We start from the raw sequence: 20,914 nt of genomic DNA on the forward strand, positions 1-20,914 counted from the left end.
TGGGGAATAAAGAAGTTTAGGATGAATACTTTTTCAAGAAACTCAAGGACTAGGGTGGTCAGAGCTCAACAGAGCCCAAGGTCTGGAGTTACTGATACAATACATGAACCTTGCTGGGTGAAATCCCCCCTACCTGAAACACAAGGACTGTGCAAAATGATGAGGCAAGATTATGGATGCACACATGCTTTCTGCATCGTGCCATGGATTCAGTAAGGTGAGCATGAGTGAATTATGGATGGTCTTTTGATTGGTTTGCAACGATCTTTTAATGGCAATGAGACAGTGTGAAGTTACAGTGTATTGATTTTCTTTTGTCCATGCAGTAATTTGTAGTGGTGGAGATTTATTTTCCTCTTTATATATGTTTTCCATGAAGATAGTAGGTAGTTTGGCCACTGGCAGCTAGCACTTGGTCTCTCATTTCTATGGATAGCACAGGGAGATGCTCATAGGATCGTGGAGTGTCAGGGGACTCAATGCTTAGGGAGAGCAGAGCTGGCATGGGGGACATCTATGGACTCATTTCTACCCCTGACAAGCAGCAATACTGTCTGCTGCAGTTGCAATCCAGGGAACATTTGACCCGTCAGCTCCCAGACCAGGGGACCCATCCTGGTAAGTCTTTCCCCTCGTTCTGGTTTCACGACACCCCTAAGTGAGCACTATGAAGGTGTTTTACAGTGGTGTTTTATCTTGGGTTTAAAAATTCATAATGAATTTTGCCCACTTTGGGACCAGCAGTTCCAGCCCCACAGTTATTCTCTCCCTGAAGAGGAGTTACTGTAGGCTCTGGTTTCCAGCTGCACTTTGTCATTGCAGAGAAAAGGAAAACAGCTTGAGGCAGCAGCTACTTTTCATCAGGCTCATCTGCAGTCTAGGGAAGGAAGAGCTGGCTGTCATAACTATCTTTTATTTTCCTGCTCAGCTTTGGGATTTTATGGGCATCTCCACCCTTCTTTCATCAGCAGATTTAAGGAGCAGACACTGATTTCAGTCTCCCCAGAAAGACTCCTGTGTGTCCTTCTGCCTCGCCTGGTTTCATGCGGTTCATGCAAAGATCTGGAAGCCAGAAGCTAACATTTTGATCACTTTGACCATCTGCACATTACAGATCATAGCTTCAAGCTAAAGTAGGCCATAGTTTTTCAAAGTAAAGATCAAACCTGCAACTCTGACTTGAGACCAGGTCTGAGAGCGTTTCATGCTTCACTAGGCTGTTCCATTGCTTCACTGTCAGTCTTCATTTTGTGTTAGTTTTAGCAGATAGAAGCAGCAGCCACAGCTTAGAGTCCCTTAGTGTTAAATCCTAAGAAAGAATGCCTAAAAAAAGGAACTTAACCTGCAACTATAAGGAATAAGGAGAATGTTGATGCGCAAAACGAAGAAATGCTTGAGCATATCTGTCCTGCTGAGCTCTGTAGTCATAGTTCATGAGATAGGTTTGGTGAATGAACAACATAGCTGCAGCAACACAGTACCTGGGATAGCAACCCCCTAAATCAATCCCTCTGGGGCATCAGGTATGGCTAGACTGCTCTCACTGCTTGGATTAGCTGGGATATCAGTGCTGCCCTAGGAACTTTCTGTCTCATTGAGCATTCATCAGTAGGTGCTTCCAGACTCTGTGCAGGCACATGGGTAGAGCTGGTGAGCATCCCAGTAGTGGGTTGTAATATAACTTGATTGGAAGTGGTCATGAGGTAGGTTTGTGTGTGGATGGAGTCCTCCTCAAAGCCTTCAGAGCTCTCATAGAATCATAGAATAGTTAGGGTTGGAAAGGACCTTAATATCATCCAGTTCCAAGCCCCCTGCCATGAGCAGGGACACCTCACACTAAACCATATCACCCATGAGAATGTATGAAGGACTTGTGACCAAATGTTGAGTAGAGGTTAGGGTTAGAGAGTGGATAAAAATGGGTTTAGATATTGTAATCCTAAATGAGAAACGAGAAGCCTTGAAGCACTGCAAAAATTTTGCTTGATAAGATAGAGGAGCCAGTTTTATTCAGAAAGGCAACAAAATTCAATACCATTTTTGTGCTTACACTAAAACTGAGACCCCTGCTTACTTCTATGGTTGTATTGCTTCGCCCTCCATGTGCTGGGTCTTGTTATATGTAAGACTGCAGGGTCAAGAGGCCCTCAAGCTTCAAACTTGTCATCCCAGGAAATTATCTCTGTGGTTCTGCTCTTCAGCACCTTTCCCAAAGCATGTCTGGACATTGTAATGACAGTTTCAATCACACTACAGACAGTGTCACTTCCTGTTCCTCATTCCTAGAGAGCACCCTGACCATTTTTCCAGTTAACAAATCTCAGTTCCTCTGCCACTGAAATTCATCAGCAGCCATTTGTCCATTTTGCTCCTGAGTCTTTTGCAGAGTAACTGGTTTTCCATTTGCAGTTTTCCTGATTGTAAACATAATCCATATATTCTAGCTCAATGTTCATGTGACTCTACCAAAACACCCTGTGTGTTTGTGTGGGGTTTACCAAGCACTTCTGTGCTTAGAATTGAGTTAATCTATGAATAAGCCAAAATAAAGCCATGCTATCTCGACCAACAGATACAATACCTTACTGGTTTCCTCTGGTTTTAGACTGTAACCAGTCTGACTGACCAGATTTCTCTTTGGCAAGGGCCAGCATAACTGAATGGGAGCTGCTTATTACCAGTCCCTCTGCATGCTCCAATCAGAGCTTGTTCCATCCTCCTGGCTGCAACCTCCAGCTCGGCAGAAGCACTTGCTTTTTGATTACAGAGATCTCCAGTGTCAGCCAAGGAGGTGAATATCAAACCTGGTTGGGTGCTGCCAGCAACACATCGTAAATAACAGTAATGGAGTGTAATTGCTCATCAAGCCAAATCAGAGCCTGGAGTGCTCCATCTGGCCAAACTCCCTTCAACATCAGTGGGAGTGTTGCCAGCAGGTGAGCAATAGGATTGGGGTCCCAAGCAGCAGTACCACCAATGAGGTACTGAAACACCGCTATTAGGGTTTGTTATCAGATCCCATGAATTTGCTGGTTGTCTTTGCATTGATTTAGAATATTTTAGCTAACTCCCATTGTGTTATACTGCTTCCCAACCGGTACAGCTACATCCACACCACAGTTATCCCAAATGGAGCAGGGAGGAGAATCCCCATCGTTGGGCAGTGGGATTTTAAATTTAGAGAGGAGATGGAATCTCTTTGCTGTTGGGTCTTAAAAGGTGGTTTGTTAGGGGGGGTGATTTGGGACTTGGAAATGTCCCAGAAGCACACCTTTTGGAGGAGGCCACTGAAAACCCCAACATGTAAATGGTATTGGAAAGTGGTGTGTCCCTGGTATAAGGCGTATAAAAGCCAACAAGCTGGTGTGCATGCCTATCAATCACCTATTGCTATTTGACATCACTACAACACTTTGCAAGCAAACATAATTTACTGCCTTTCCCCCCAGACCCTTGAAAATTATTTACCATTCCCATTGTGGTTTGAACATTTACTGTTGTGGTTCAAACTGTGATGGATTGGCTAGCTGTAAATTTCCCTTCTCCCTTCTCCTCCCACCTCTTCCTATGTAACGCTGGGATGAAGGTTAAGGCATAGGGTGTTATCTGCAGTAAGTGCTCTATTCTCAGTGCCCCATACATCCTCGCTAATGCTTATAGCTCCCCTGTGGTATCGGGAAGTATTATCACTATTGTACGAGGTAGAACAGGAGCTGGAGAGAGATAAATGGCCTAGTTATCAAAACTTCCTAGCCTCCCACAGCCCTCCTTGGGAATAGGGCTATAAATGACTTTCAAATGATGCTGATAGATGTTAGCGGAGAGGGGAGCGGAACGCTGATAGTGTCATGGAGATCCCAGCAAACCCAGCACCGGCAGCTGATGCTATAGCGGGTGGGTGAGATACTGGGCTGTCTGCTCACATCGAACCCCTTGGGGCTGCCAAGGTTCAAAACCAGATGGTGACTGGGGCATATTAATGCTGGAGCTTGCAGAGGTGGTTTTAATTCTTTGGCAAAGAACCTGCTCAGTTTGGACCTCATATGGTCAAATACTGGAGGGGAAATGGCCCTTTTTCCACCCAGCAATGCAGTGACAGAAGTGGCATTTCTGGGACACCTCCAATAGTGACCTATAGTCTGGTCTGAAGCAGTACAGCCTTTGTGTCCCTGTTCTGGGTCCAAAAATCACATCCAGAATCTCCCTTTCCATCTGTTGTCCCTCCTGGGGTGTGAAAGAGGAGAAGGACTGCTCAGATCATAAATCCCTCTGGGAATGGAGTGGGAACAGTCAGAGTAGGTGGCAAATCTGCTTCTCCACGAGTCTGGAAGGGCTCTTGGGTGCCTTGGAATCTCTTCAGGAGATACCAGGAAAATTCCCCCATCTGGAGGAGGAGGAGGACCTCCCATGAAAACACCCAGCAATCTGTAAGGCTTTGTCTCATTTTAATTATTATTATTTTTGATTATTATTATTTGGCAAGAAAAAATGGCTCCATCAAACCCTTTGTACCCTCCCAAGGTGTAGCTATGCCAACACTCAGCCCTGCAGGCAGGTTTTTACTCAAAAGCAACTCTAGGAGGAGGGAGGGAGATGTTTCTGTGTGTTGTGGCAGAAATCCCAGGGCACCAAGGGTTGCAGGGCACACAAAAGCTGGCTCTTCCCACCCTCCTTGCAGCCAAGGAACTGAAAGGGCACAGGACCGTCAATCACATCCCTTCAGGATCTGGGTCCGAGCCTGAACAGGGGTGCTGGTACACACGCTGAAGCGGAGAGGGGGGGCAGCTTTCAGGTCCTATGGGTCAGGGCACTGCTCCCGCGGGAAGAACCACAGCCCGGTCTATGGCAGAAGCAGCATCTCCTTTAAGAGCCCTGTGCAAACGCTGCTACCGGCGGGGCTGGAGCTGTTGCGTCCCTTCCCCCGTACCCAATCCCCCCCTCCGCGGGCGGAGGCTCCGGTTCGGCTCGGTTCGGTTCGGCTCGGAGCGGCCGCACCGGCAGCAGCGCCTCCAGCCGCCCGCCCGCCGCCTCTCCCGGCATCCTTCATCCCCATCCTCCGCTCCTTCCTGCTCCGGCGGTGGAAGCAGCCCCCGCGGGGGCCGGGGATGCCCTCCCCCCCCTCCCTCCCGCCGCAGCGGGGAGGGGGGCTGTGATGCTGCAAGGGGGATCCCCGGGTGTCGAGCGGGGTCTCCCCTTCCGCCGGCTGCCGGGATCTCCCCGCTCGGCTCCGGCGGCCCCAGAGGCGGCTGCTGGGGGTTGGCAACGGGGAAAAGGGGGGTGGGAGGGGGGGGTCTCCGGTGTTCCACGCTCCGTGGATGACTAGACACCCGGGGCCGGGGGAACGGGGGGCGGGCGCCCGGCTATTTGCTGGCTGCATACAATGGGCCACTCCCTAACGTGAGGGCTTGGGGGGGAGGCAGGAGCTGGGAGGAGGAGGAGGAGGAGGAGGAAGAGGAGGCGGGGGGGGTGGGGGGGGGAAGGAAGGGGCTCGGGCATCGGGCTGGTAAATAAACTCCGCGATGATTTCCCTGCCTTGCGCCGGCCCAGGTGCCCGCCGCGCTCCTGCCTCCCCGCTGCCGCCGGCGAGGATGACCTGACGGGGATGTGATCGCAGCCCCCATCCCACCTTCTCTTTTCGCCCCCTCCCTCCCTATCGCTATATATATATACATACGTGTGTGTATATATATAAATACATAAAGAAATCATTTTTTGGGGGGAGGGGCGGGGAGCTCGGATCATGGCCCTGGGGCTCCCGGGGCTTGCGCCGCCGATCTGCAGCTCTCCTCCGGGGCCCGGCGGTGACCATGGGGCTGAAGGCACGGCGCGGAGCGGCGGGCGGTAGCGCTGCCGGCGGGGTGGCGGAGGGGCGGCGGGCGGCGGGCGGCGGTGGCGACCCCGAGCAGGGCTCGCTGGCCCTGGGCACCGGTGCGGACCGCGACGGGACGCTGCTGCTGGAGGGCGGCGGGCAGGAGGAGGGCGGCAAGCGGAGCCCGCCGGGGCTGGGGCTGCTGGCGAAGACCCCCCTGAGCCGGCCGGTGAAGCGGAACCACGCCAAGTATCGCCGCATCCAAACTTTGATCTACGACGCCCTGGAACGGCCCCGCGGATGGGCGCTGCTCTATCACGCCTTCGTGTGAGTACGCGGGCGCGCTGCGGGGCGCGGAGCGGGGCTGCCCCGGGGACACCGTTTTGCTTTATCATTGTCGGTGTTAAAGCGCTCCGGGGAGCCCGGTGCAGCCCCGGGGGGTGGCAGGTGTCTGAGGATGGGGGGTGCTGCTGAGCGGAGGTATTCCTTCAGTTATTGACTGTCGGGAGTTCCCCGAACGAGCAGCTTCTCTTCAGTCGGTGTCTCGCTGGTGTGCGTGCACCGCCACAGGAGAGCCCCTGTGTTTTAGCCGCTAGAAAACGGATGGATGCCAGAAAGATCAAGCTCCGAGCGGTTTTAAGGCTCGGAGTGCTTAAGGGGAGCGCTGTCGGCTTCAGTTCAGCCTGGAGCACGGCGTGCGGTTAAACTCGCTGTTAGAAGCCCCGAGGGAATCCGCTCCTGTCAGATGGAAAGCGTCGGGTTTTGGTCCAGTAAACCATCGCCCTGCGACGGGTGAAACCCGAGCGTTGCAGCAACTGCCAACCAGAGAGTCAGACTGACCACAAGTGAGCTGAGGTGAAACAAACTCCTTTGGTGGCCCAGGGGTGACAAGTCAATCTGGTGACCACTGGGTTTTGTTCCTAAAAATTCTGTTCCCTTAAGTTTTCGTGTGGAATATAGAAAATATAAATCTACTTGCAGTGTAGAATGGAGTTGGCAGAGTCCTATTAAAATAAATGTAGGGTTTAGTGTTGTGAACTGTGTTTGAAAACCCGAGGGATTAGCATTGATCACGGTGTTAATGTTTTTCTTTACTGCTGAAGCGTGTGCAGCGTGATAGAGGACTTGAGCAGTGATTCTGAAATCGGTTGGCTTGCCACAGACAAGCAAAGTGCTGTAGGCTGCATGGGCTGTGAGCCTGGAGCTGGGTCTGAGGGAGTCCTGATCACTGGTGTAGTCTTTGCACTTGCAAATAAGCACCTTGAATACAGGGCTGTGATTTTACCTTCAGGCAAGCTCCTTGTTGGTGTTGGCAGGGATTTAGCCCTGGGCAAACAGTGACAGGCAGAGCTCATTACTGAACCTCTGCTGTGTATCACTCACTTGTTTCTGCTCCCTGTTCATAAAGTGCATCCTGGGACATGGGTGCTTGCTTTTCAGCTTCATTTCTGTGGAAATATGGACACTTTGTCAGTTCTTTTGCCAGGGGAAAACTTGTGCTAGCAGGCGGGGAGCGACAGCATTTGGGCTGTGCTATGCTGGGATGACTCTTCGGTCTGGAGCTTGCTCTTCATTGTGCTCAGTATTGCATAATGCTGCCTCTTATTGGGGAGATCCATGTCTGGGCAGAGGGGCACCTCCTTCATCCTGCCTTGGTCAGCCCCCACATGCTGTGCAAGTGAGGGTTTAGCACCTTGAGCAGTTGGCATCTCGCTGTGACAGCTGGGTCAAATCCATGCCCGGGCTCATGGAATATAAGTAATAGAACAGAGGGTGAGTATAGAGAAGATCAAACAAGCAGAGAGATTCACATTTATTTGCAGTGGTCTAAGAATTTCCAAGTTACAACATTCATTTTAGGTATCTAGGTGTGTGGTTAGCCTGGAGATCCTTATGCAACATGGATCATAGAATAGGGAAAACATTCCATGTGTTTGTAAGGTTTCATCCTTCTTAGGAGAAGATGCAATGCTCCATGTAGCCAGCTTCTCTTTGGTGACTACTTAGTCCTGCAAAACTGGGGTGTGAGTCTGACCTGCTCTCACAGAAGTTAATAACAGTCTTGTTAAGACAATCAGTGCCAAATTCAACATTAATGAAAAAAGACACCTTTAGGAGTCCTTATCCTTGACAGCATTAAGATACACATGTCCTGGTGTATCAGCCCACAGAAGTCAGGCCATATCTTCCCAGGACATCCAGGGGGGCTCTGCAGTCTGAGTCTGCTGTTGGCCACTCTGTGTCTCTGTTCTCAGCTTCTGGTGAACTCAGGTGAAGCTGAGGGCTCTCACCTCGCTCTAGGATCAAACCCTACTAAAGAATTCTGCTGCAAGCAATGGAAGAGTGTGCTGAGTTCTTGCTGACAGCCTCCAGAGCTTGTTCCTGCGACTGGAGAATGATGACCTGCTCGGGAGCAGGAGCAGTGCTGTGGGGATGCAGCACCTAAGCTGATAGGCAGAGCCTTTGTTCTTGCTTTCAGATGAATTGCCTTCTAGATTTATTTCTTGTGTAAAGGATTCTCGTGTTGGAGGTGCTGCCGTGACACTGTGTAGTGCCATCCCAGCAGTCCCCAAGTGCCTCTTTTCACACTAGAACAGTTTACACTTTCCCTTGGGTAGGTGAGAGCTTGTCAGCCTTTCCATATAATCTACAGATTTGATGCTCGTTTAATTTTGAAGAGAAGTCCCATTTATCTTAATGTCATTATCTTAATGACATGTTACACTTTGTCTTCTGAGTATCTTTGCAATAAACACAATGCAACCAAAATTAAGAGTAAGGAGGATGTTCTCACACAAGCAGCCACAGAGAATAGACAGCTGATGGATGGATCATGGATGGATGTGGTGAATTCCTTACAGATCCAAGCGTTCAGAGGTATTTAATGAAGAGATGACGCAAAGGACTCCAGTGTTGTGTATATCCCAGGATGCGGGAGGTGGGAAGCTGCTGATGAAAGAGGATTATGACTTTCAGGACGCACCAAGGGTGTTGTTTTTGGGCAGGAAAGGGCTTTGAAAAGGTCTTTGCAAAAGCTTTGCCTGCCAGGACTTTGAAAAGGGAGGTGCAGATGGGATCGTGTTAAATCATACAGCAATGCCCATATGGCTGCAAATGGGTCATGATCCTTTGTGTATCTCACGGTTACAATGCGCACATAAATAAGGTTTGATGCAGTGCCTGTGTAAACACTCTCTTTAGATTAGTTGGGGTTAGACCTACTGAAATGATTTAGTCTGTTGAAATAATTGAGTGATGATGCATAAACCTGATCAGGCCCTACCTAGCCCTAGGCACAAAGGGGCAGGGGAGAAAGGGGCAAATTCCTGATGTGAATTTTAGTGTTCAGCTCTCATTGACAGTGATTTATAGACAGCAGCACCAGATATTTTCCTTGCAGTTCTTCCTTGTTCTACACAAGTGAGCATGTCCAAGCCTATCCTTATAGCAACGAGGAAGGTAATTTGGTCCTAAAGAAGCTGACTTTGTTTCCTTCACCATCTGAAAACACGTATTCTCTGACAGCTCTGCTAGACAGGAGATCTACATAACACCCATGCAGTTCTCTTCTGCTACAACACCAGAGTTCACTCTTGGCAATATGGCAATATCTTAATGGTGTAGTTGGTAAGAGAACATTGATTTTCCCATGAAGAAATCTCACCTCTGTAAAGGCAGACAACATTTTCAGTCAAAAATGTTAAAAATAATTAAAAAATGTGGTTTAAGCTTTGTGGTATTTGGCTTGGAAGTGACTCTTGGGGGTTGCAGGACAGGCTACAGTCTAACCCTGCTCTTTCCATAGCTCATCTCCCTGCAGGTATAACTGTTCCAGTGCCTTACTGTGTTTTCCTTCATGTTGAGCTGTACAATATACTGCAGGAAACCCCTGCAGTTGTGCCTCATGGGATGTGTACTTTGGCCAGGGAGACTGACTCGAGCTCTGTTCACCTCCAGCAGGCATCCAAATGCTTTATTTATGCACAGATGCATAAGTGAATCGAATGAAGAACTGCAAACAAGCACGATCTTGTTTTTCCATTTCGTTTTTAATTGTAAGCACAAAATATTTGGTGGGTAATGGAAAGAGGCCAGAAAGAGAACAAAATACAGATCATCAATTTGTGGAAAAATTTCAGTCTCAAAGAAGAGAGATGCTGAAAGAGACGTAGCTAGGAGATATTCTTATTTTCATACCCTCCTCTGAGACAACTGCAGTCTTTACTTTCAGGGAAAAATAAGGCTAGGAAAAGACTTGGGATTAAATTGTCCTTTTTTGGGGAAAGTCTGCAATATTGGCTGCACTCTGCTGGTGTAGATCACCAGAGCATACGTGCTCCTGAGGGAGGAAAACCATGGGGAGCACTTGAAAACCCTTCCCTATTTGCCATGCAATCTTCTTTCTATACTGCTTAATACCTGGAATAAAAAGAGAAGGCAGAGTCATGCGATCCATCAGATTGTGAGCATTTCTGGGAAGCACCTCTTGCATGACTGATCGTAGGTGGGTTGTTTGAAGAAGAGATTGCAGTGGGACTTGGGAGCAGGTTGAACGTCTGGGGACTTACTGTTGTTTTCCTCTTTGCCCTATGGGAGATGCTCCATAAGGTGTGCTGATCCACCAGCTTGTGTCAGCCATCTGGGGTGAGATAGGAACAGGTCTGGGGTAAAAAGGATAAATGCAAATCCTTCCTTGGTCTTTTTGGCATGGACTTGTCTCTAAGTGAGTCCCAGGAGCAGCAGAGCAAACCTGGTCCATTAGCAAGTGCCCTTTGCTTCTGTGTTCACCAATGCGAGCTCTGTTTTAATTATTTATGCTAATTCATCGTAATGCAGGGATAAATATTCTGCAGTATACTTTGTAAAAAATAATGAAGTCTTAGTCATTGGAGACCTCACCACACACCTCTGCTGCTGCATCTCTGCCGAGGCTTGTGGAGCCCTCCCTGGGTTCGTGTGTGTGGTTTAGTGAGATCCGACTGTATCTCAGTGTATGGGATCAGTCTTCATGGCAGGCTGTAGTCACTGGCTGCTGGGGTGTGCTGGTAGGAATGAGAAAAGGCAGCAGAGACTGGGCAAGCCACAGGCTGTATAATGTGAGTGACTTGGGATCCTGAGTTGTAGCTTCACAATCAATTCAGCAGCTTGGAGGTGCCCAGCACTGGCTTAGGCACCCAAACTACCTCTGAAATCACTGACCAGCCCTTTGGTTGTGATAAGTGTTTTCACCTACAGCCTCATATCTCCTTGCTAGGGCATCTGTCCTGACAGTGAGACCCACTCCCAGCATGGGTACCCACGGTTGGGTTGGTCAGCTGGTGCTCGGTGTTGCCATGGTTACCCTGCTAACTTGCCGAATTTTGGTGCTGCTCACGCAGGAGCTGCAGGCACAGGGCTGTTGGTACCACAGGCTTAATGTCCCCCAACCCCCTTGAGACTGGGGTCCCTGAGCACCTCTCTGCAAGTGCAATCCCCCTCACACCATGCGATGCAGCCTCATGTGGATGGTCATTGAGATCCATTGTGGCTGGTGATGCACAAGGGAGGGTGGACTTGTGGGCAAACATTGGGGCATCCAGTGGCATCATCAACTGGGCTTTCGATGGCATCAGCTCAGCCTAGGAATAAACCCCTCAGAAAGAAGTCCCAGCCTTCCTGTAAATTTGTATTGTACTGAACAGACCTAGATGTCATCGTTTTGGTGAGCAGTGATACAGCAAAGCTCCTCCAGCAGCCAGGAAACTGTGTTTTTCTTCTCTGTTGAGAAACTTGGTAGTGAAGAACAACACCATCTCAGTGCTACCCCTGTGGTCCTTGAAGCACTGTCAGCAGTAAAGCCAAGACTGCAGTATATTCAGCATGGCAGATCAGTGTCTGGAGTCTGATTGGATCTAAAAGCCATCTCCATTCCTTGTGCCTCTCTTTGCTTCTTACAGCACCCATCAGATCATCAGGGCACAGCAGGGTCTGGATACCTCTGTGTGGAGAGGCCACATGGGTTTTACTTCTTCTTTTTTAATCTGAGATGGAGTTTAGGGAAATGTCTTAAAAATTAGCAGGGAGAGATTTTCCAAACCCATTTTGCTCATTTTGGTGCAGAATGTAGAAACATTCAAAACAAACTTAATGGCAAAAATAGTAACCAAAGACTGTGCATATTAAAAAAATCTGGATTAGAAAATCCTTACATAGATGTAGCATCAGTTATAGATGTACCACTGTGTGCTTGAGTGCGTGCAAGTGATCATGAATGCACCCCAGCAGTTCCTACTCCTAAACATCACCCCAAAGGCTACTCCCCGGCATCTTTCTGTTCTTTCTTTGGGACTCCCTGTCTTCAAATATCACTTGATTAAGTCCTCTTTATTTATATACAAACCTGTGTGTATATGTAAAGCACAAATCTGTACTTTGTGGTCAGTAAAAAGTCATATCCTGCAATGAGAGGCATGTGCAAGGTCAGGTGATAGCATGAATATTCAAGGACAAGGTCTGAAATTGGGTAAATTGGATCTTATTTAGCAGCTGTAAGAAACTTTCCAAGTGAAAAACAGTCAAGTGAGTGTTAAGATCATTTACATCTTGTTTAAAAAGATAATAGATTGGTGACCTTAGACATAGCGAGGCAGCTGGATGGTTGGATACTACCATGATCAGCCTTGCATGGTATAAATAAATGATAATGTGTATTCTGGTATTTAATAATGCTATATTCCCTTGTATTTAATGTACTATATTCCCTCCTTGTATTTAAAGTACTATATTTCCTCCTTGTATTTAATAATGCTATATTCCCTTCTTGTGAGTGGAACTTTACAGAAGGAATGGAGCCATGGAGACATTGCATCTGCTATTGCTTCTGGCAGATACTGTATTAAATGGGATAACTTAAATATTAATAGCTTTACAAGAAGTATGGTCCACAAGAACCATTAAGTATACGCTGCCTTCTGTCCTAGGATGATAGGTGGGAGATGTAGCATTTTCTGGGAGAGAGGCATGCCCAAGGATATTTAGTTTCATGGTAACCTACTTTAGAAAAGAGCACTTTGGGAGAACTTCCAGGCTGGGAATCTGTAAATTGCCTTCCCCAGCCTTCAGTGAGCAAACAGCTTAAGAGCATGTTTAATTTGGAGCAAGTCAGAGGTTCCACTGATGTCAGGAGGAAATTATCCAAGGTGATGTTGGGGTCATCCAAAGCACACGAGATAATTGAGATTTGATGGAAAGCAGCACTAGATATCATCATCATCCCCTGCACAACCAGCTTGCTGCTCTGCTTGGGCCTGGTGAGATCCTACTGAGCTACAGTTCTCCACAGTATCTGCCACAGGCCTTCATCCCTTTTGTACCTTAAATAGCCACCTTTGGTTATGGTCACCAGGATAACACCTTGCCCTCCTTAGAGGTGCTGCCTTTTGCTCGTTTGCATAGGTTTTAAAAAGCATGAACTGGAGTTGCCTATCTCCAACACTGGTAAATCTCAGTTTGGAGAGATGCTGAGACCCTGACATGAGATGCATCCAGTATCTCTTGAGGTGGCATGTGCTCTCACGCCCTTTTCCTACATGCATTAATATTGCCCAAGTCTTTCCTACTTGTTTTCTCTAGCTTGCTGGTACACGGTGGTAGAGCATTACAGGTCCATTAGCAGCAGCAGTGGAGGAATCCTAATCCTGTCTGGGCTGGCTGTTGTCTTTTGCTTCCTTTAACTTTATAGACTTGATTCCATTTTATGGATACTTGAATCTCTCTTGTCCTCCCTGGTTTCAGAGCTGTTGCTGAGAGCTGTGTTGCAGCGTGCGCTCTGCATTCCTTTGCCAATCCATATTAGTTTGTGATTGTCATGTTGGCTCTTCGGTGGTGTTTTTCCTTTAAATCTCAGATGCTTTTCCTATTTATTCTCTTCTGTCCCCACTGGTGTTTTGATCACCTTCCAGATTGGTACTTCATCGGTTTATTAACATTCAATTTAATTCTTTTTATAGCTCATTAAGGAAGCACTTCACAAGACCAGAACTAAGAAAATCTATTCAGTGTTTCACTAAATAACAACTTCCCCCCTTCCTGGTTAACTTGATGTCATTTGTTATGGCTTTATTTATAACTCTGAAACCAGTTTTTAATTTCATGTAGTTTCTCCTACTCATCTGGGTTAGTACTAGAACTAAGATGCTACGAAACATTGCACCTGTGTCAAATCAGAAATGTTTCCTCATTTCTTTTTGTTCAAAATTGATTGTTGGGCTCTGTTTATTTAATTCAGTGATAAGCATTTAACTGTTATCTTCCCATCTCAGTTATTTCATGCCTGTGACATGGTGTGCACCTCCCATAACAAAATAGTTCAATGTTCATAATGCTTCCGCTGCTAGAGTAGAGCTAAAGCAGTGCTGAAAGCTTAAATCTCCCAATCCATCCAAGTGGTAGTTCTTATATATTTTATGGGAGCTATTACATTTGGGTTATACCTAACATCAGGTGAACAACAGAGATGTTAATCCTAAGCCAGAAGATGCTTTACAAGGCATTCCCACTGCCTGCAAGTACAGAGTCTGCAGTTTTCTGGTTTCAGTGGGCATGGAGCATAAGCAAGTAAAGCTGCTGAGGGACTGATAGTGAAATCCCCAAAGCACACAGTGGGGAGCTGCCCACCAGGCTTTCAGCAGTGCAGCATCAGCTCTGCTTATCTTTGCTCCCCTCGTGCCTCTCCATGCACTGATCAGGGTGCTTATAAGGAGGGATTACACCCTGAGGAGGGCAAGTCAAGAGCTGCTGATTGAAATTGCAGGGGAATTAATTTAGGAAGGTAATTACATGAACTGGAATTTGCTCTTCTACCTTTGCTAACACTGCTGCTCCTGTGAGACATGCTGGAAGAATTTCAATGCACACAACCAGCTGAGGCTCCCAGAGCTGACCTCAGACACCGTCTGCACAGTGGCACCAGATGCACTGGGCCTCAGCTCAGAACCAGTTTTATACCGCAGCTACAGCAGCAGCTTTTCTCATGCCAAGAGTAGTCATTAACTATGTCTAGACTAATTGGCAAAGTCGTGCTGGGGATGTTCCCAAGCAGTGACACGTGCTGGCCAAAAACAACATCTTTGAATGACCTGTGCTGTGGTTTTTGTCTGAGACAACTAAGTGACTGGGCACAGATCAAGTGCTGCCACAAACCTGGGACTGCTCCCAGTAGGAGGCTGTGTGTGGCTCCCTGCTTTGGAGGCAAGTGAGGTCAGTGATACGGACAGCGGTCATGCCAGCTGGCCTCATGGACAGACAGCAGGACTGAGCATCTTTGGGTTACCACAGTAAACATAATTATTATATGTGAGTTCTTACAGCCTTGATGTCTATGGAAAAAACTCCTTTGCTTTGGGATAAGACCCTTCACTTAAAGACCAAAGTAATCCTGCCCCACTGAAATAATACAGGTTTCACCCTATGTGTATGCCCAATAACATGTTTTATCTTTTACATCCTTGCCTTTGTGTTCATGGAACTTTGCCAAGGCTTTTGCCTTTTCCTTTTCAACATTCCTTGTGCTGGTCAAACTCCTATGGAGGTTCAAATACTTCACCCCAACACCTTTGGCATATTAGAACAAAAATGATCTTTTTTGGTGGCACTAATCCAGGAGGAAGAACCCTCTGACCATTCCCAAACTTCTGATCTGTATAACACACTAAAGAAGATACTGCTAGTTGCACTGGTGCTGATTGGACATTTCTCCCAATTTTGCCTCACTCCTTATTGTAGATGTTGCTCCACAACCTTGTCATGTTCTGGGTGCAATGACACTGTGCAGGGGTGGTGAGATCTGGCAGATGTGTGCTCATGGCAGTTTCTGCTCTCAGAATATGGCGTTATCATGTAGTACATTCTCAAATACATGTCTCTCTTCAGTGCTAAACTACTTCAAACAACTTTATTTCCCTGCTTTTTCTCAGGGGCTGAGAGGCAGTCTCTCAACAGTCACAATGGGACCTATCCATCTAGTGCCTTATCTGAGGTAGTTATCTGGACTCCTTTTGTAGCTGCTGAAGAAAAACAGGAAATAGAACTTTCTGGAGTGCAATTAATCTTATTCCAAAGGTGATTCTAAAATAGGAGAGATTAATCATCTCTTGTAGTGCATCAGACTTTCCACAAAGGAGACCTTAGGTGACTAACGTGGATTTAGGTATTTACATTGAAAACCTCTGAGGGATGTGAAACTTTTTGCCTGACCTGAGAGGCAGGACACAAAGCCACATTAAGATCACTAAATTTAGATATGCTCATGTACGGTTCTGTGTGTGTAATAGGTATTTAAGTTCTGTTTATAGTCAGTCAAGATTTAGTCAATACAGTCAATAGATTTTATGGAGCAATTCATCCAGCCAGATGTAGGGGTCTGCTTTAGATGGAGATAAATCATAGCTTCAGCTTCACTGAGCAACTCTCCATTGTCTATAGGTGACCTGATCTTTGTTAAATGACTGCAGTAAAATCCACTTTCAGACAGATGAGTCCTACCTTTAAAGGCGAGAGCAATATGACTCATTATTACATAGGCTTTTATTAATATTAGGCTAAACATAAAATTCTAATTCTCTTTCCTCAAGAGCTATACGTATGTGGTTACTTATTATCCCAGGCCATGACAGGACTACAGTCATCCCTGACATTATGCCAAAGAAAAATGTCATGGTGTAGTTGATGTCCTTAGTTTCATCATCCTACTTACGCTTCTGATTGCAGCAGCTTTAATAGCTTTCAGTTGCTGAGAGTCTTAACTTTGCCTTTCCACCTTTCCTTTGTTCTTTGGTTTGCTATGGGGTCTATCTCCCTGAGCCCTCCCATAAGTTTGCTCTTGATTTATAATCATAGTTGCAGTTGATCTTGAGGTTATGCTCAAACCAAGCACCAGCTCTTGTACTAAGCTTCAAACTCAAGAGCTGTGATTGGCTGTTTTCCCTTCATCTTCTTGCGATCATTTGGGTTTTACCTGGGCAGAGGCGTAACTCTGGTGGGAGTTGGCCAGAAGCAGTTCTCCTCCTTCCTATTCCTGAATTTCTGTCCATCTGCATTGCTCCTCTTGTCTCTACCACCCAAAATTGGACCCCAAATCAATGAACAGGCAACACTGCTTTCTAAAAGGTGCCATTTTAGGGACCAGGAAACAGTTTCAGTGGTTTGGATGCTGTCCTTTTGAAGCCTGTAGCAAATGTTGAAGGTTAATTTGAATGGCATAGGATGAAGGAGGGTGATTGTGAGGGTCATTCATAGGCTTAGACTGTTTTTTTCTGGGCTATAGTTTTCTCTGTAAAGCTTTATAGAAATGTAAGCACCATTCAGTATTTTAGAGGGTATACTCACTTTCATATACCAGCTGAATCAGTAAATTAGCATCATTGAACCTAATGCTGAAATCATCAGAGAACTGTACAAAATCTGGATGCATGAAAACACCCTGACATAAGGAAGCACTTTTGGGTGGTGGTGTATTCCTTTAACAGCTGCTGCTTTGTGTTTTGCTTGTTTTTGCAGAAGTACTGCGCCAGCAACCTCTTTTAGTCATGTCAGTGCAAATGTAGAGTAAATCCATTAGAGTCAGAACAACAACTGGATTTGGCTGCTGCACCATAAGCTTGTTCTGGACCCTCATTTTTTACTGATATTCTGCTAGTGCCAAAGGCAATGTCCTGTACCTCTGGTGAGGTACTTCCCTGCCACAGCAAACATGCCCTCCCAGTAAGCTTAAGGAATGGGGTAAATAGGAGAGATGCAGAACCCCTGGCAATATAACAAGCGAGCACCAACCTGTCCCATAGTTGTTCGTACTCACACCACAGTGTTCAGGGCTTGTTTCCTTCACAGTGGGAGCTGGCTTCATTGTAAGTATGGAGTAATTCCTTCCCTCTCTGCTCCCCAAAATGAAGAGAGGATTTTTCCTCCCTCATAAATGCAGTTATGTAATTAACAAATACGATTGTTTAGTTAACAAATACAGTGCAGCTGGAGAAGGCAAGAAAGCAAAGCACTGTCTTTAAGTCCATTTCTTGGTGTAGGTCAAGTCTGATGTTAGAGCTGTAGGGGAGAGGTGGCTATTGCAACCTTAAAACCATTTAGTTTGGAAGGTTTTAGAGGCATGCAGTCCAGTCCACAGAGCAAGGCTAACTCCAAAGTCAAATGAGGTTGCTCAGAGCTATATCCAGTTAAGATCTGTGCATGTCCAAGATATGAACTACTTTGTATTGTGAGGAGTGATAGATTTGGTTGCATTTCATGGAATATGTTGTTTTGTGCATTTCTCATAACAGGCAGACTTCTAGGCCCGGAGTCATGGAGTCTTCCTTTCTTCCTACTTCATTCAATCCTGAATATATATGGACAGAAGTGAGATGTAGTATCTGGACTGAGATGCTGGGCAGGTCAACCCTCTGTGGATGAAACAACACTTACATTAAACCACAAAGAATGTTGCTTGCCTCAAGGCTGACTAGCACCAACATTGTCTATGGAGTGCTGACACTGGGAAATGCTAGGGATAATCTTTGGTGTAATCAGTAGAGTTCATTGAAAATATTTAATCCTTCTCAATGGCTATTCATTTTTTTTTACTGATATTGTTGTAATTCAAAATTTCCACTTTTTTTCAACATTTGGAAGAATTATTCAGTTTCCAGAAAATTATCCCTGCTTTACATCTCCTCCTGACTTTCCCATCTCTTTCTTTGTGTCCCCTCCTCACTCAGTCCCATCTTTTCTCCTTCTTTTGGTGACATTCATCCCCTCACTAGTGAAGCACAGCACCACTCACTGATGCTTTGCATGTGACCCCTTAGCCTTTCTTTCATACTTTATGTGGCAACAACAGTAGAGCTCACTCTGACTTCAGTTGGCAGGTTGATGGAGCTGACATGACAATTTGTGTCTTACCCAGACATACCTATGTTTACCTTTTGGTCTTTTCTATCTCTTTTTTTTAACTTACTGGATTCTGACATTGAATTCCACCTATGTCAGGCTTAAAATTGTGCCTCTAATTCCCTCAGAGTAAGGTCTCAATAGGAATTACTTTGTCCGTATGGAGCGAGGTGCAAGAGTTTTCTCTGAATCACCTTGTGTATCATTATCATCAGTGTTTCCTTTTTGGTCGCACAGCTCCCTGATATTGAATCCAGCATCCAGTGGTAAGGTCCTCCTGCTGGACCAGTTTATGACTTTAGGCACAGTTCAAAGTTAGAGTCCCTGCACAAACAGCATCACTGTAGAAGTTCTTAGGGTTGTTATGATTCAGACCCCCACACTTCTGAGTCACTGATCCTCATCACTCTTTGCTCTAGGGGTGATGGTGGTTTTAGGCAAAAAGCGATTTATTGGTGACCTGTGTAGGTAACAGATTTCTTGCAGTGACTCAGCTGTTCTCTTTGGAAAGAAGGAACATGAAGTGGAGGTGGACACCCATCTCTCTTCCCAGAAAGGATACAGACTGTCACTTGGGTTTATCCACATTCCTGGTCTCAGTGGTAGGAGGAAGATTAGCCACATACAGATTAACTCAAGATCTGTCTGATACTTCATACACAGCCTGAATCACATCTGCAACTGTTGTTCTCAAAGTTGAGATAATAATACAAGGTCCTGGTTTGCTGCTCCATTTGCTACCAGTGCTGGTAACCAAGATGGGAGCTTCTGATGTAACAATAAATGGACAGCAACTTTCTGTAGTGAGATATAGACAGGACTGAATACTTTGTCTTGCTGCCTGAATCACCACATTCCCCAGCAAATGGGATGAGAACACAAGATTGTTCCCATGCACCAAAACAGGGCATAACCATCTCCAAAGCAACATTTTACTGGAGACCATAGGAAAGCTCTTCTGTTATAGTTTTCTGGAAACAGCACTCTAAAGAAAACATTACTGCGATGAGTGAAGAAAAGAGATTTTAGGCAGATAGAAATGTGTCAGTGCTCATCTTCATTGGTGGTGCCTGTTTTCACTTGTTCTACCAAGAGTTAATTTCCAAGTGAGCTGAAATATATAATCTGTTCATAGTCATTAATCTGAGTGCTCCATCAATGTTTGTTCCAGGCTACAAGGGCTAAGAGTTTCTGTTATAGTAGAGGACTTTTTAATCGTGTAAATGACAATATAGCAACAGTTGGAAGATGATTCAAGATAAATTCATTTCTAGATATAGATGATGATAAGGTCTAATAGGGGAGCACATATCTGCTGGAAGGATTTGCATGAGAAATCATTGATTTTCCACTTTTTAAACCAAACTTGGGGAATTTTCCAAGAGACAACCATAGCCTGTAGCTTAGCTACAAAATACGGGCTTACATCTATAATTCTGTGTATTCATGACCAGTATTAAGCACGACTTTGAGTTATAACCATGAATATGTTGGCTTTTGGGGTTGTTTTTCTGTTTAAATTTAGCAACAGATAAACAAAAGAGCTATGAAGTAACTCAGGAAAAGAGTTCCATCCACTCATTTTTTAAGTGGATTATTAACATTGTAATGCACCATAGTGTAAGTAGCAGCAGTAATCATAATTGGGCTGGGATTCTTGGAACTAAATCTAAGTGTGTTCTTTGTAAATGTCTAAATGCAGCCGAGCTGTTTCAGTCTCCTCAGTTTCCTGTATGGACCACTACTACAGGAGTATTGGTGATTGTTCAATTCATCCTGAATGATGACGCTAATAAATCACATCCTGGTTACCAGAGATGATACCAAATAAAGAGGTATTCCTTGATTATAACAGAAACTTCAATACATGGCTGAGATGGAGGCACGTACATTGTAAACATTAACTTTTAAGTGAGATGGACCTTACCCTAATCACACTGTTGAAGGCCTTGCTGGGGTAATAACTTTACAAAGTACTCTGGACAAGAGGTTAAAACAGAGACATCCTTTCTGTCCTTAACATGACTGTAAAATGAAAATCTTACAGTCTTAAGTCTGGATCACCTTTCTTAGAGCAGGTAAATAGATAAACCAAGATCACTACATTTCTGCAGCATTGGATTTTGATACAGTCTTGTACCTAAATCTTGTTGTGATGCTTTTTAAGTTCATCTCGTGTTGCTGTGGGAC

The 20,914-nt window shown here is 45.7% G+C and overlaps 1 protein-coding gene across 1 annotated transcript in view; it reads left to right on the plus strand.

Moving 5' to 3' along the window:
- Window positions 1-5,804: 5,804 nt before the first annotated feature.
- Window positions 5,805-20,914, plus strand: part of KCNQ3 (potassium voltage-gated channel subfamily Q member 3) — a 189,660-nt gene continuing 174,550 nt past the window's right edge. The window contains exon 1 of the mRNA XM_034063092.1: window positions 5,805-6,136. Within this exon, the coding sequence (XP_033918983.1) occupies window positions 5,808-6,136 (329 nt within the window). The 5' untranslated portion in view covers window positions 5,805-5,807. The remainder of the gene's footprint in view (window positions 6,137-20,914) is intronic.

The sequence above is a fragment of the Melopsittacus undulatus genome, chromosome 1 (genome assembly GCF_012275295.1).
Source record: "Melopsittacus undulatus isolate bMelUnd1 chromosome 1, bMelUnd1.mat.Z, whole genome shotgun sequence".
Taxonomy (NCBI): domain Eukaryota; kingdom Metazoa; phylum Chordata; class Aves; order Psittaciformes; family Psittaculidae; genus Melopsittacus; species Melopsittacus undulatus.